Source organism: Populus alba, chromosome 11 (genome assembly GCF_005239225.2).
Source record: "Populus alba chromosome 11, ASM523922v2, whole genome shotgun sequence".
In the NCBI taxonomy this organism is placed as follows: Eukaryota; Viridiplantae; Streptophyta; class Magnoliopsida; order Malpighiales; family Salicaceae; genus Populus; species Populus alba.
The window spans coordinates 17,647,658-17,664,099 of record NC_133294.1 but is presented as its reverse complement, the minus strand read 5'-3'; the positions used below and the strand labels follow the sequence as shown (position 1 = coordinate 17,664,099).

At 31.3% G+C, this 16,442-nt stretch overlaps 2 protein-coding genes across 3 annotated transcripts; one reads left to right on the top strand and one right to left on the bottom strand.

The window, feature by feature from the left end:
• Positions 1-230: 230 nt before the first annotated feature.
• Positions 231-5,398, bottom strand: LOC118031430 (sphingosine kinase 1). 2 transcript variants are annotated; one of them, XM_035035850.2, is made up of 10 exons: positions 4,985-5,398; positions 4,775-4,897; positions 4,378-4,478; positions 4,164-4,236; positions 3,250-3,336; positions 3,051-3,128; positions 2,822-2,892; positions 1,920-2,216; positions 911-1,033; positions 231-615 (listed from the first exon to the last, which is right to left on the bottom strand). In XM_035035850.2, the coding sequence occupies exons 1-10, from the start codon at positions 5,310-5,312 to the stop codon at positions 418-420; spliced, it is 1,479 nt and encodes a 492-aa protein (XP_034891741.1). In that variant the 5' UTR covers positions 5,313-5,398; the 3' UTR covers positions 231-417. The 2 variants fall into 2 exon arrangements, with proteins under 2 accessions (XP_034891741.1, XP_034891742.1); XM_035035851.2 differs by lacking the exons at positions 4,775-4,897; positions 4,985-5,398 and having other exon boundaries at positions 4,164-4,239.
• A 3,627-nt stretch (positions 5,399-9,025) lies between these two features.
• Positions 9,026-12,005, top strand: LOC118031429 (uncharacterized). Its single transcript, XM_035035849.2, has 4 exons — positions 9,026-9,233; positions 9,376-9,481; positions 11,037-11,148; positions 11,542-12,005. Exons 1-4 carry the CDS (start codon positions 9,112-9,114, stop codon positions 11,688-11,690), a joined length of 489 nt encoding a protein of 162 aa, XP_034891740.1. The 5' UTR covers positions 9,026-9,111; the 3' UTR covers positions 11,691-12,005.
• The last annotated feature ends 4,437 nt before the right edge of the window (positions 12,006-16,442 follow it).

The following is a 16,442-nucleotide window of genomic DNA, read 5'->3' as shown; positions in this document are numbered from 1 at the left end:
TACTACAAATTTAGTGTCAAGACAATAAAACAGGAAAATCTTAAGCTCGAAAATATCTTTTATTTTACACTTTTGGATATATTATGCTATTAGTTGGTGAGAAATTTATGATTTTTAGAACTTCAAACTTCCTTTTCTTGTTAATGTATCATTAATGATGGTAATTATTTTGATGCTTTGGTAATTGGTCCAGATGTAATTTTAACTGTTATATTGAGATAAAAATGATAAGATCAAAAGATTTAGAATAAACTTATGCATGAGGACTACATTTAGGGTTTTTTTTTTTTAGTACCGTTTGATATTGCAGTACAACCGCAACTTTGTGGTAAAAAATGAATACAAGACCCTAGAAAGCTGAACCTTTGTGGTAAATATCAGATGGCCATGAAATCGATACCCGTGTTAAACCATGAACTATTGTTGTACAGGGCAAAATAGAGTGGCCAAACCTTGATCCACTGTTATTTGAAGCTTATCATATGTCATCAGCGTCTTCTGATCATGCTTGTATGTTCCATTTCCTCTGGCCAGGACCTCACCATCTATGTCTATGATCCCTCCCTTGGTTGGGTCCTTGGTGCGCTGACCAGGCTCTAAAATGAATGCTTTCACCTGTAGTTTGTTTCAGAACACATGAATAGCATGGGGTTACTGAATTATGTAGAGTAACACTAGTAAAAGTTGCGTGAAAGAAAAATATAGAATGACGGCATCGATATACATGACAATCTTCTGCCCCCATTGGAATGAGGATGAATGATGCATGTTTGTGGCAAACATAATTTTCTCCTATAGACATGTCATCCGTCGTGCAAGAGAAGAAAACGAAAAGTAATGTGCCAATTTTTTGACAATTAGCATAAAACAGCACGGGCAAAACATAATGGTACTCCTTTAGTCAACTAACCTTGAGATACATGACATGTGGTGATTTGACATGACCTCCATCGCTCAAATTGGTCATCAATGCTAGCAAGCCCAACTTCGGGCAATCCTTGATGAGGATCAGGTCCAAATTACCATCTGCGAACTGCACATTAACCAGGCATGTGAGGGAAACTGTCGTTTGTGTCTAAAGAACAGGGCAAACAATGAGAAAGCACCATTTAAATCTGTCTCTTTAAACTCCTTCGCAGATGGGGTTCAAGCAGCAGACCAAGAGCTATAACTATGCTCATTCATGATTGAAAACTGAAGTGGAAAACAGAAGTGGCAGCATCCAGGCCATTTATTGGCCATAAAACCAATTCTAAAAACATGTGACGCAACAAGAGAAAAATCTTAATGACCCTATAAAAGAAACATATGAGAAGGAATGGTTTATAATGCTCAAAATATGTCAAACAAAGCAGAGGTAGATCTCATCCCATATGACCAGGAATAGAAGAAACAAGAAGTTGCACAGAATATACAGCCACTTCGTTTATACTACAAATGATCCTATTTTAGATGGAAAGAGATACAGGTGAAAACATAGTGAAAGCAGCTGTTTTTTTTTTTTCCTTTGCTAACACTTCATTTTGAGGGCTGACAATTTCTTATTGATGCTTTCATACTTCTACGAATCTCTTTATCTTAGCTTTCTAATGATCACAAAGCACTACCATACCACAATTAAACAGGCGAGATAACTGGAATTTAAGAAAACACATGCATACACAGCATATGAATTTGGTTTCCCATGCACAATAAGAATGCAGGACCTGTATTTCTCCAATTTCCATGTATATTATGTTTATGTTCATGTCATTTAGCAAAACAGTTCCTAAATTACGATGTATTAAACTCCATGCAAATGCTAAAACATAGATGATTGTGTGTTGGTCTATGATACGAAAGAGAGCAAGAGTTGGAAAACAGGAGCGGAAGCATGCTATTACATTATGCATCACATGACAGGCACAAGATAGACAAACCTTGGCATCAGGTGCTGCCATTGTATCTTCACCACCCCAAGGGACATTATGAAGCCAGACTGAAATAAACGGTCCATTAATAGTCCTCCACTCCAGATTTGTTAAGTCAACATCAGGTCCCTGGTAACTGTATTGTTCAGCCTTAACATGCTGCTCTTGGCCGGGATTGACACTACTCTGTGTGCTGGTAAATTCACCATTGTACCTGGTCGGCTCCCCATAAGCTTCAAAGCCAGGTGCAGGCACAAAAGATATGCGTCCACTGTATTGCCTCAGACACAACATTCGTTGAAGGCCCTGCACATGGAGGAGAGGAAAACAAAGTCCGACACTAATTAAATTTCTCACTACACTTGACATATTAGCCTTGATAAAATATATTTTTCCCTTCTTTAATAATATTTGACATGAGACAAAAATAACCTAAGGTATGCATGTTGATGCGGCCCATAACATCTTATTAGATAATATTATAAATAAAGCAATTCTATTGCGAGGTTGATAATTCTTAGGCTTCTGGCAAGAGAAAGCCACCAAGAACATTGTCATAATAATATCGAGCTATTTGTTGAAATGCTCTTTTGTTTTGATTTTTGGGATTGTTTCAGTTTCTCTTTGGAAGATGACTAATTCTCCATTTGTGCAACCCTCTTACCCTTCTCTTCTGATAAAATGTCTCTTTCTTCAATAATAAAAAAAAAGGGATCAGCTCTTACACAACAAATAAAAAACTACTCATTTGTTAATTTAATTTGAAAATATAAATTCTAGGCCCAAAACAATGCAATCATAATAAACTAGCAGACCAAAAAACATGCACATGCACATATCCATCAAAGTGCAAATGTACATAACAAGATAGAACACTAGGAAAGGAAAAATATACTATGAAAATAACATACATAGAAATCAAGACGGGCACTCCCCATCCACCGGTATTTCTCAGACTCAATGTCAATATCTGCCACTAAACCTGAAAGAAATAGAGCAGCTAGTAAAATTGATTAAATTACGGTTTGTTGTGAAGTAAAAGCCAATTACAGATGGCATTAAATTCCAAAGCATACTATTGGGAGCATAAGAAAGTCATGATTCAACTCTAAACCAGTATTAATTGAATATTAACCATACCCCATGCAAACATCAAGACACTAAAGAATTTGGTATCTCCTTGCAAGATAGTAGCTACGTCCAGTGAGCACTTATGGCCTGACAGCAAGTGAAAACATAAAACAGAAACTCATTGATCAATGAACTCCAATGAATGACAAAAGCAAAATTTTGCATATTTTAAACATGGAAAGCTTAAAGTTAAAAGGCTGTGTTCAACCTCGTATAATAGCAACCACAGCATTAGATGCTGTACATGGTTCACCAGCAGAATCCAGAGTAGATTTTACCATGCCATTTCCTGTACCTGCATCCAGATATAATTTGTATTAATTATCAAAACCACAAATAAGGTACTGATCTATGCAATGCAAAATCCTGAACTGCAATTTAAAATATGGAATGAAAAGATCCAAAATAAGTTACAATCATAAAAAGAACATCTAGAAAGTTACAAATAACGTTGTGGAGAGAATTATACAGCCTGTACAGTGTAGATTACACAAGACTTATACTTTTAGGCAGGCTTTGCTGAAGTCTGAATGCTCGGAGTTGCGTCAGTTTTGGAATTTTTGTACTCAATAGTTCAGGAATTTTTGTTTCTTTATATTTCTTTGATTCTTTTGTTTAAGAAATCAAACAACATCTCTTTGCATAGGGTGAGCTCCTACCATCAGTTACTTTTTGATAAATGAATTTCTTCACAACGATGATAGAAAAAACAAAACTTCCATAGTATCATAAAGATCACATTTTTCCAAGGGGGGAGCCAAAAAAACCTGACTTCATCTAAAAAAAGAGCCTCAATTCAGACAGCATTAATTTGAACAGTATTACAAGGTTGGGAAGAGAAAGCATTACACCATGCATCAGCAGTGAGGAAGCAACAATCAAACTAATATCATCACAATTGCTTGTCTCCATCAGCCAACCAATTTAGAAATTTACACCTGGGTAACATTTATTAACAGGACAAAACCAAGAGCCGCTAAAATTTAACAACTTAGTAGTTCATTGATAAAGAAATTTTACAATCAGTTCCCAAGGCACACCAACCATAACTGAACCTGTGATCTATGAACAGTTCATGGCAAACAAGAATTATGCTCCAAGAAAGAAACAAGAACAACAAACCTGCAGGAACCGTTCCAAGAGGCATCTTTATCGCAGCATTCCAATCTTCTCTTTCTAAAAGTCCATTTACCACCTACTAAAAAGTACAGCACTAATAAGAAAGAAAGAAAAAACACACAACATACCAGATACTAAAAAGGTCACCGTTTAGCAATAAAACAAAAACGCAAACAACACATTTTAAACGATAACACAAAAACATAAGCCAGCTAACCTCAACGAGTATACCATCTCCACTGACACAAACAATACCATCATATTTCGTAAGGTCCATCGCGCAAACAACCTCCTTAGCATGGAGCTGATATTTAGTTTCTGACAACATAATCATCATCAACAACACAAACAAAAGCAAAACTTTTTACCAGGTAATGCTACATTCCACAAACAGAAACCAGTAACGCAGACTATCGAGCTCATCCGTGAAAGTTGGAACCCACTAATCGAGGTGCTACATTATTCATTTTATTGAAACAATACATTCACCACCATTCGATTTTAATAAAGAAGAAGAAGAAGAAGAAGAAGAAGCTATACCTCTAGCATTACTCAATCAATCACAAACAAAAAACAAGCCATCAATAATAATCAATACACAGATAATTTTCTACCTTGAACTGTAATTTGGACATCAGCATCTTCAAGCAAAGGCTTAACCACATCAAAATATATCTTCAAAGCCGATTTCTTCCCTCCAAATGGATTGACAAATATAAACAACCTCTTCGGCCTCCCTGTCATCAAGCAAAAACAACAAAAAAATCAATTAACTAATTATTATTAACTAATAATTAATTAAGAGAGAGTTACTCATTAATTACCTAAAGAATTAATGTAGTCTCGGAGATGTTGACACCAAAGGTGCAGTGATTCATCACTTAACGGTTCAAAAACAAAATTCTTCCTCGCCAGAGCTCCTCCTCCTGCGGATGCGAAACAGCCGTCTTGTTTTTCTGTAACTGCTTTGATTATTATTTTGGATCCTTGAATTGTGAATCCAAGCACCTCTTTTTCCACGGTCAGACTATGTTGACCTTTCTCCGTCGTCCACTGGAGCTTTCCTTCTGTTGTTAGAGATAACGGGGTTAGATTTCCGTTGACCTTTACCTGGTCTGATATTATCGAGCTGTCTTCTTGTTGATTCTCCATATCCGACGTCTCTTTCTGTTTTCCTGTTTGGTTGCTTGGGGGATGAAAGCAAGCAAGCTGAGTGCGTTCTGACTGGGCTTGTTATTTTGTTGAGTATTACCGCAGTCTTTTTGGACTGCAGCAGATTTTATTTTTTTTTTTTATTAGTAATATATTAAAATAATATTTTTTATTTTTAAAATTTTATTTTTATATCAATATATTTAAAAACATAAAAAAATTATTTCAAAAAAAAAAAAATATTTTAGTATCTTAATCAGAGTTGACCATCGATTATTATTTATTTATTGGTACATAAGAAATAGCTAGGAAAAAAAATAATATTAGAAGCCCCTGATACTCGGAGGAGAAGGAGGAGAGTCTCGTGATAACTCCAAATTTAGTAACTTGATATAATGAGGACGATAGTTAAAAAAACTATATCAAGATTACAAATAAATATTAAAAGGTAACGGTTGATATATTAATCAAGCTGTTTCAAAAGAAGAAGGAAATTAAAGGTAACAGTTGATTAAAAGGTAATTTAATTAATTTGTTAATATTTGGCTTAATTAAATGATCCAGTTGATTGTTTAACTTGATTAGATAAACTGGTTGACTCGCTTGTTTATTCGTGATAAACATTTAAAAAATTTATAGAAATCGATTAACCACGGGTTTTTTAATTGATATATATCTTTTCTGATTGTAAAATTATGAATATAATTTTAACTATATAATATGCAAGCTATTCTAAGTTCAAAAACACATCAAAATTATCAATTGTTGATTATGTAATCAAATTAGTATTATTAAATTTTTTATATTATAGTATGGAAGTATTTAATTTCATACTTATTATGTTTAAACATAATTAAATTCTTTAAGTGTTATCTAATGAAATATAAAGATATTAAAACATTGAATTGCATTATTCATTTTATTGGGAGAGTTAATTGTACCAAAATTACTCGTGTAAATCTTAAAAAGTTAGGTAAAATTATTGGTATTGGTAAGGTTTTTTTTTTATTTTAAAATCTTTATTTGGTTGCTTCATGATTAAATTAAAAAATATTTAGAAAAACAAATCAATTAAACTCAATTGGATTTATAACCGAAAGTTGCGAATTTGACATATTAATTTAAATTGATCAAATATATTGTTTTTTAATATATATAAAAAAGGCTAGAATGACATTATCTTGAATTTCTTCTTTTAAGTCAAATTAGGTTTTAACCTGAACATATTTTTACTAATTGTATTGATTAGATCATGTCGATTCAACTTCCATTTAATTTTATTTAAAACTCTAGTTAAGTCAAGTTATTTTCATGTTAACTTGCTAAGTTGAGACGAGCTGAGTTTATCATCACTTTTAAAAGATCTTCAGATTTATAATATATTGTTTTTATATTATTTTAGTATATTTATGTTTAATTTATCATAATATTAATATTTTTTAGTTAAAACTTGGCTTTACTGTAATGATAAGATCTTGTCTGAAGAATAAATATTATGGTATTTTTTTTTTTTGAAAAAATGGTGCAGGTAAATAAGGTATAAAAGGTTTTACCTGTAAAGATGCCTTTCTTATTTTTATTTCAAATGGTCTTTTTGTTTTTTACTTGTTCTTATTGATTTTGATTTTTATTAAATAACAAGCATAACAAAATAAGAAAAGGAGGAAACATATTAACAAATTGCTTTTTTTTTTATGGAACTTAATTTATTACTATTCTTATAAAAAAATTACCATATGATTAAATAAAAAAAAATAAAAAGACTTCTCCAGGATTAGATATTTTAATTTGTATCTATTTTTAAACTTTATAATTTAATCTTTAATTGGTCTTAATAATTTTTTTTAATATTTATTAATATAAATGATTTTTTTTTATTAAACATACACGCTAGGTTTTTAGTTTATAAATAATTTTTTTTTTCAGTACAAGGAAACATGTTGACAATACATTCACATTTTTTTTCTGTGTTTGTTTATTTGTATACAATTCACAGCAAGAGATTGACATGGCGTTGTGCATTTGTGAGGTCTAGTTTATTTATTTTATTTTAAATTTTGAGTTAATCAAGGATGAAGTGTAGTTTTTCAAAATATGAAAGCAAAGCAAAAAACAAGAGCCACTCAATATAAGTTTTTTGTGAATTTTTAATTACAGGGGGTGGAAATAAAAAAATGAATACAGGAATAAAAATAAAGTTGGCCCCTTTTCGATGCACATGAACCCTAATTTGGTTGTGTTGGGTTGATTATTTTCGGTTTGGTTTGGTTTTTATATAAAAAATGACCAAACAATATATATATATATATATATTTAAATCGAAATCAGTTCAAATCGACCGGTTTTGATTTGGTTCAGTTTTTTAGGATAAAAACCGATTCAAACTAGTTTGACTAAATTTTAGCTCGTTTTTTTCCAGTTTGGCTTGGTTTTTCCGGTTTGGGTTGGTTTTTTTGGTTTGAATTGTTTTTTTTGTCTGGGTTCGGTCGGTTTTTCTGTTTTAAGTTTATAAAATTGAATCAAACCAAATCGGTTAGTTTTTTTAAAATTTTAATTCAGTTTAATTGATTTTTTTTTATATTTTTTTTATATTTTTTTTCTTAATTAATTTTTTTTCTCACTCTTAACTTGTGTCAAGGAATTGTCTTGAAAGCGGTTAGAATTTATTTCCACCACACACATTGAACTTTCTTTTGGGACCAAAAGGAGTTAATTTGATGGGAGTAAAATATGATTGTGCGAGTCTCACATCTTTCTTTTTCATAATAAATTACTATAACATTAATGTCATTTGCACATAATTGCTCGGATTTTTAATCATATTATTTATTTATTATTTTTTATTATTATACTAATCATTTTAGATTTGATAAAGGTCTCGATAACGCAGGGATGGATTACCTATTTGAGAAAAAAAATCAGGTTCTTTTAATAAAACTTTTTACAAATTGATGTAAGCTGTATTTAATTTTAAAAAATATATTTGCTTGGATTTTTTTTAAATTAAAAATTGAATTAAAATTCTTCTTTAATAAAATTTAAGAATCTATAATTTATTAAATTATAATTTATACTATCTTTTTCTCTCTCTTAAAAGTCTGTTTTTGAAGCCATGCTTTCAGCTTCAGATTATTTTTATTTAATTATGAACGTGATCATGATCAAGAGTTAAAAACTATTTTTTTTATATAAATCATTTACATCAACAAAATCTTAACGTAAAAAAGGTTGGTCCAATAAGTGTCTGTTTGATGCTTAGATTGAACTTATTTTTTTTTATTAAAATTAAAATTTTATTTTGCTTTGAATTAATTTTTGTAATGTTTTTGAATTGTTTTGATGTTAAAAATTAATTTAAAAAAAATAAAAAAAAATATATTAATATATTTTAAAATAAAAAATATTTTAAAAAATAATTTTTATCATACTTCCAAACAATTGCATTTTATGTACCAAATGCAAAAGAATTAAAAAGCTGTTCTCCCAAGAAAAATTCTTTTAGGTCATCGAAGTTCATACCTTTCCTTCATGAAATAATGAAATAAAATAAAATAGATCTCTGAGAGGACTGGTCAAATTCTTTTCTTTTTTTCATTAAGTAAAAAAAAATGCAATAAAGCCCATACAAATGATTGGGCCCACAAAGATGATTAGGCCCAACGCTTCCAAACCGAGAAATGAACCGAAGTCAACTTTTAACCCAAAACCAGTTTGATAAACCTCAAGCTCTCTCCATGTAAGTTCGAAACCCTACACATGGACCAGACAGACTCAACAAGAAAACAGCTCTGAAGCTACCATGAAAGGTGAAATCGAGGGCAATGGAGCAATACAGATACCGCCAACTCGAGTTGGGCACATAAAGAAACGAGTTCTTAAGAACAAAGGTGTGTCTGTCTCTTTCAACGAGAAAGATCTCAGGTACTGCATACAATGTTTCTTCATATTTTTTTTTGTTGTTGTTGTTGTTACTGTGCATATGTTGTGGTAATAATTCGAGAGAGTTATTGTTCAACATGGTTTGTTGATGGGATTAGTGAAATGGGATTTTGATTTTGTTAAGGGATTATGTTACTGGGTTTCATAAGAGGAAGAAGAAGAGGAGAAAGGAAGCAATTAAGCAACAAGAGGTGAAGTTAAGGCTCAAGCGTATCGCGGCACGCAAACAGGTTCTTAAAAGGATTCCAATTGATTGTTCTTTATTTTTTATGATAGCAAGTTGAATTGAAGGCATGGTAGACAAAATGACTGAATGGTCTTGTTTTGAAGGTGCTGGTATTGGTCATGTGACAATCTGTTTGTCTGTTTTTGGTAAGATTGGGTGGAAAGTTGTGTGCTGTATTATTCCTTGGACACATCCAATTCCTGAGTGGTTGTATTAGAGGTTGAGAATATGTTGTTTCTTTGGGCTACAATTTGAAGGTTCCTCATTCTAGATATGGTTTTCTTTGAATGAGAATAATAAATAATGGCAAGATTGAAGGGTCCTCCATGATGTTTCTTCTTGTAAATAGGATGAGTTTCTAATTTGTCAGATAAGAAACCCTAGCCTGGTCGCTGGTGACCTGCATTTATGGTCAATATGATATATAAGCAAATACTTCTTTGAAAATACACAATAGGTCAGATAGGAAGCTGAAGTTCTTTATTTGTTTAGTATATGGAGAGCACTTTTCTGTTATTGTGGCATGTTTTCAGTTGCACAACCACCACAGCTTAGCAAACTAGCATTCGCCTAACTGGTCATGAAGATATAGGGAGGAAAGTCTTCTATTAGAGATTGGTCTGGCACCTGTGAAATATTAAGAACAAACAAAACTCCGATCCTCTTACAATTCCAAAGGGGAAAAGATTTCTCAATTTCTGGTAATTAACACTGATGAGGATGATATATCCTATCTTGCTCTCTGTTCCTTGGAACAGTGAGTGTTTTTGGATTCTTTTGTTCCTTGCATACCCTCATGTAAGCTTAATGACACCTTTGACAGCTGAGTTTCAATTAGCATTTCATCTTAATCCTGAGCCCCTGGACTTTAGCAAGATGATTTGCCATCATTTGGTTCATCTAATGCACAGAATTGGTGCATACTACAGAGCTTGTCTTTTTCTCAAAAACTTTCCCAGCACGAGTCCAACATGTGTGTGCTTGGTTTTATAGCCATTAACATGCTGAAAAATTCCAATACATTACAACAATTTATTTGGGTTGAGAGGCATCCTATTCTACTTTATGCGTTGATGGCTACTCCCTAACTTCTCTGTCCAATCAACACATGAGCAGCTGAGCTTTAGTAAATTGTCTAATCAGCAATCACCCTTATGCCAAGTTAGCAGTTTATGAAATGACAATAAATTAAGGGGAATGGACCTTTTGCTTTGCTAGGATGCAGTCTGTAAGGCAATGGTCCCTGCAACATTATAAGATGGACCCTGTTAATTACTGTAAACATAAGATTTTATTAACGATGCATTATTCTGTAATTTAAAATGTTTTGAATGCACGTAATGTGTTCTTTGTTCTGTGGTTTGAAAAAGTAGATTTAAGGAAAGTTGCAAATTGTAGCTTTTCGTAACTAAGGTTTTAAGAGAATTTTCAGTGGGATCGAGTGTCACCTTTTCTGGGACAGGGCTTGGTGCATATGGGCTATGGCCTGAGAGGAAGTTGGGGACCTTCATTTCCTGAGTTTTGATTGTCCTGACTTTGCCACCTAACTTTTGTTGTAGAGGAAACTGGAAAAAGAACTCGTTTTAAATGGAGGAGCTCCACCAGCTGCTGATGAAAGCGATAAGTATGGAGAAGATGATGAAGAAGTTGAGCCAATTGCATCAATAAGCGGTATTTTCATAAACTTCCAGCTTATGTCAAGAGAAAAGCATGCTGCATGGAAACTATTGATTACAAAGCCTTATGCTTATGCATCTTCAGATTTAACCTCCCTTTGGGGCTAACTTTTCTGGTTCTGGGGGTAATTTTGGTTTATAGAAATGGTTGGTAACCATTCCAATGGATCACAATCACTCCCTTCATGATGGTTTCTTCTGTGATCATCGCACACAGCCAATCCAATGCAATAGTAGCATGAGATGATTGTTGCTTGAGGTTACTTCTAACCATATAGTATGTTTAGAGTGCTTGCAGCATAGGAGCGTGTCGTTTCTTCATCTATTTCTGCTATAGCTAAAGCACTATAATCATTAATTTGGTTTTGGGATTTGTTTGTGGCAAAAGGGACAACAAAGTACGACAATGGGGACATGCAAGTTACTGTGACCACTAGCGAGATTTCGCGAGAAGATGAGGATGGCCATAGTGAAAAGACACAAGTGACAGTGCCAAGGTTGAATGAAGCTGATAAATCGCACAAGTTATCGTCGTGAGCAAAAAGAATTCATTCAAGAAAGTTTTGAAACACAAATCACGGTCAAAGCCACAAAACAAAAGGGACAGAAAGAAGGGAAAGACGAATACCAAGAAGCGGTAGTTTATACTTTATAGTCTATCTTCTTGCGAATCATGGGTTCAAACTGTGTTTTCTATTATTAAAATACAGTCTAACAGAGGCCAGTTGCTGAGACGTTATGTTAGTCCATGTAGAAAATTGGTTCTTTTCAGCATTTTGTATTGTGAAAGATATCAGAGATTTTTGGTGGCAGTTCTATCATATCAAAGATTTTTGGTGGCAGGTTCTATCATTGAAGCCTTTCTATCTACCCTCCTTTGTTTTCAATCAAAATTTAATGGCCAACAGAAATGATGGCCTAGGTAGAGTACATCTGTTCTTGTGTAGTTTTCTGTCGGTGGTTATGCTCGTGTACTATGTTGTTCTATTCGAATTTTACCTTTATGTGCTGTGTCTGATGGCAACATCATAGCTACAATTGTATGATAAAGTTAGCGATGAGACTCTATAGTTTGGTGGGAATCGAAAATTTCCCTTTTCTGGTGGGGTTGGCTGTGTGATTCGAAACTTTCTGATGACAAGGTTACACTGAGAATTCCTCCTTTTTTATGTTTTTATTTTCTCAACGAGAGAACTAGTCAACAAAAAGGCTATTATAGACACCTTTGGAGATTTAAAATGGATCTTCTAGCATGGTTGCATGATCACTTTGGGTTTAGTACAAGGTAAATACATGACAAAGAACTCTAATATAATATCAAAGCTGGTTTGAAGATATTGGAATTGTGTTCAAGAATATACCACCTCATTTCTTTCTCAATCTTGTGCGAAATTATTCACGACACTAGAAGTTATATACTCTCTTTCTTCACATAAAATTAAAATTTATGAATAATTTTTACAATGAATCCTATATTTATGTAATTAGAAGTGATGCAATTTCTAATACACCCAAACAATTTCTTCTATCCCTTCTATTTCATATGACAACTTTCTGGATCAAAGGCGCGAGAGAGTTAGAATTTGTGTTTTTTTTTAGCCTTGGGACTCTTGCAAATGAAGAAACTGTTTAAGAGTATCATAACTTTTGTTTTTGGGTATTTTCTAAAGTGTGTTTCCTTAAAAAAAAAAAATTATCAAATTGATATTTTTTTTAATGTTTTTTGTGATTTTAATATATTGGTGTTAAAAATAAAAAAAATATATAAAAAATTATTTTAATATATTTTAAAATGAAAAATACTTTTAAAAAGCATTTGTACCACAATTCCAATAAGAGAAAAGACGAAAGAAAAAGAGGAATTGGTGGACCCTTCCTTGTCTTGAATAGTTAGATTAGCAATATATAATTAGATCGGATTGGTCTTGATGCCCACGATTTGTCATGAGACTAAATTTTTTTGTGTAAAAAAATGATGTTGAAGTATTGAAATGAGGTAAAAAAAAAAAGAATAAAAAAATAGTCATGACAAACCTTTACCCATGCTAATTAAGGTCAAACCCGCGATCCATATTATATAATTAAAATAACATGATACAAAAGTAAAGATAATTGAAAAGCTCTTTTAAAAAAAAAATTGTGATAATTTTTCAAACCCGTGACCAAAGTCATTAAACCGAAAACACATAATCTAAAAAAACCATGAAGTTGAATTCTCAAACAATGAAATATTGAAGAATGTGATTGAAAAAAATAAATTTAATTATAAAAAAGATTTTAAAAAATAATAATTAAAAGAATGAGGATCAAAATTAAAATATAAAATAAATTATATATATAATTGAATGGTGAAATTGAGAGGAAAAAATTAATTTAGTAAAGGGATGAAAGAAAATTAAAAGGAATGATGATCAAAATTGACATGAAAAATAAAAACAATATTGTAATTAAAGAGTGAAATTGAAAAGAATAATAACTTTTATAAAAAGGGTTAGGGAAAAAAATTAAAATCAAAATAATGAGGACCAAATTGAAAAATATAATACCATCAATTTGAAATTGAAGGATTAAATTGAAAAATACTAAAACTTTTACAAAAGGCCAAAAAAAATTAAAAATTCAAAGAATAAGGACCACATTGGAGAATAAAATATTTGGCAAATTGGGATTGAAGGATGAAATTGAAAACAAATAACACTTCTATAAAAAATACAAAGATAAAAAATAGAAATTAAAAAAAACAAGAATTAAAGTTGAAATACTAACAACTAACAGGACTAAATTATAAGTTTTTAGGGAAGAGAGATAGTGAAAAAGGAGAAAAAAGGAAGGCCAAGTGGCACCACACTGTACCACCATCGGTGACACTCACAGTATCATCAAGAAGAGGGCACGATGATGATTTCATCTAGACAATGGAAAGGTGTTTTTTGATGTTAGGAGAGACTGCATGAGCATCCCTAAAGGCGTGGGCGCTTCTTATGCGCACCAACTTTTTCTTGCTTTTTATTTAGCTAAATACAAAATTACCCTTGTGTTGAATTTATAATGACCTAAAAACCTTAGTGAAAGACCAAAACCGCCCCTTGACCTCAAGTTTAATTTTTTTAGCTTCAAGAGTATTTTAATCGTTTTTACTGTGCATTTAAATTATTTATTATTTTTTTATATTTGTGAAAATACCAAATTGCCTCTTAGCTTAAATTATAATAACCAAAACACCATTGTGAAAATATAAAAACATCCTTTCACGCCAGGTTTAATATTTTTGCTTTTAAGTGCATTTTGATTGTTTCACTATCCGCTCAATATGAAAAAAAGACTTAAAACTCGTTTGGTTGTGGTCCAAAGATAGAAATGCATCGAAAATAATATGTACAAAAAATTTGCAAAAGCGTTTTTGAAACATAAAAACAAATGGACTCGTTGTTTTTATTGATCAATTTGAAAATGACAAATGAACCATGTGAAAAAACTTCAATGCCCTTGTAAATCAATATAATTTTTTAGGGTGAAAAAAACCATTGCACTATTTTTAAGTGAATAGTGTAAACGTCTTTATAGCTTTAAGGATGCTTGTGAGTCTGATAGCAACCGCTTTTTAAAGTGTTTTTTTTTTAATCTAGAAATACATCAAAATATTTATTTATTTATTTTTAAAAATATATTTTTGACATCAGTACATCAAAACAATTTAAAAACATAAAAAAAATTAAAAAAAAAAGAATTTTAACTAACCTATATTTAGGCTGCAATTCCTAAATGGTGGATTTACCTCCAACACCACCATTTAATTGAACCAGTCTAGCCTAGATTGAGTTTCTCGTTAACTTACCATGCTAAATCAATTTAATAACTAAGCATTAAACACAATAAAAAATTAATTTAATTAAGTAATAATCTAAAAGGCGTGGGGAAAGTACTGCAGCTTTCCCCATGCCTTTAACATATTAGTGTTTCACTAATTTTTTTTAAATTTTTTTTATTTTTTTATGCCTTTATGGGTTTTTTTTTTGCTTTTTTTGTGTTTTTTTTTCTTTTAATGATTTTTTTTGTGTTTTTTAATGTGAAAAAAATAATTTATTTGGTTATCAGACTTTCATGACACGAATCTCGGTTTGACGAGTTAACCCGAATTGTTTTTTGCTTTTTTTTCCTTTTTAATCAATTTTTTTCATTTAGTTTAGTTTATTAATTTTTTTCGTTTAACTCGTCGATTTTTTTTTCTATTTAGTTTTATACTTTTATAACGCGAGTCTCAGGTTTGAAGGGTTAACTCAGTTGATTCAGATTTTTTTTCTTTTTCCTCATTAGTAACATGCTTATGTCTTTTGTTTGTTTTTGTTTTTTATTTTTAATTATTATTTTTTGTTTAGTTTAGGTTGTTAATGTTCAATTTGTTTCTATTTAGTTATTAGACTTTCATGACACAGATCTCGGGTTTGACAGGTAACCTGGTTTGACGGGTTAGCGCAGTTAATTCTAGGTTAACCCGTCGTTTGTTTTATTAGTTATCAAACTTTCACGACATGAATTTAAGTTTTTTTTAATTAACTTATTTAATTATCACACTTTTATCACACGAACTTGCAGCCAAACCCGTATCCAGGGCTATTAGGTCTAGTATTGGAGCGAGACCTACTGGATAATGCAAGTTTAATGTTATTATTAATATTATAAATATTACTTTTGGGTCAGACGTTACAACTAAACCCAAGATTCTTGGATATAGCTTTGCAGAAAGACCTAATACTTTTAAATTTTAGCTTTTTCTTGGTATTTTTTATACAAAAAAAAATTAACCAGCAGTATCACGCGGGTCATGTAACTAATATAAGACCTAAAACATGTGAGGTTTTCACTATATGATGTGATAAGAGACTTTTTTAATTGTAATAGTGTATTCATTATTTTGGTGTTTCAAGTGTTTTTCGATTTTAGTCGATAATATTTTTTTCAAGTTATTCTTTTTACATTCCATTGAATGAGAATTAGATTTGATCATTTTTTTTATTAATTTTTTCATGGAATTATTATGGTGTTAAAAAAAAAATCTCGACATTATGTTGTTGCTCGGCTTTACAAGAAAAATCAATTTTATTACTAGTAAAAAAGTGAAACTAATGCATCAAAATTGACAATGAGACAAAAATAAATTTTTTTTCAACACTATTCACGGGCATTTTTTCAGTAATTGTTTCCTTCAGAGTTTTGTAAATATTATTTTACTTTCCTTTAGTTTGACACTTTTACTTTTTTGATTTAAAACTTTATTTTATTTATATTTTA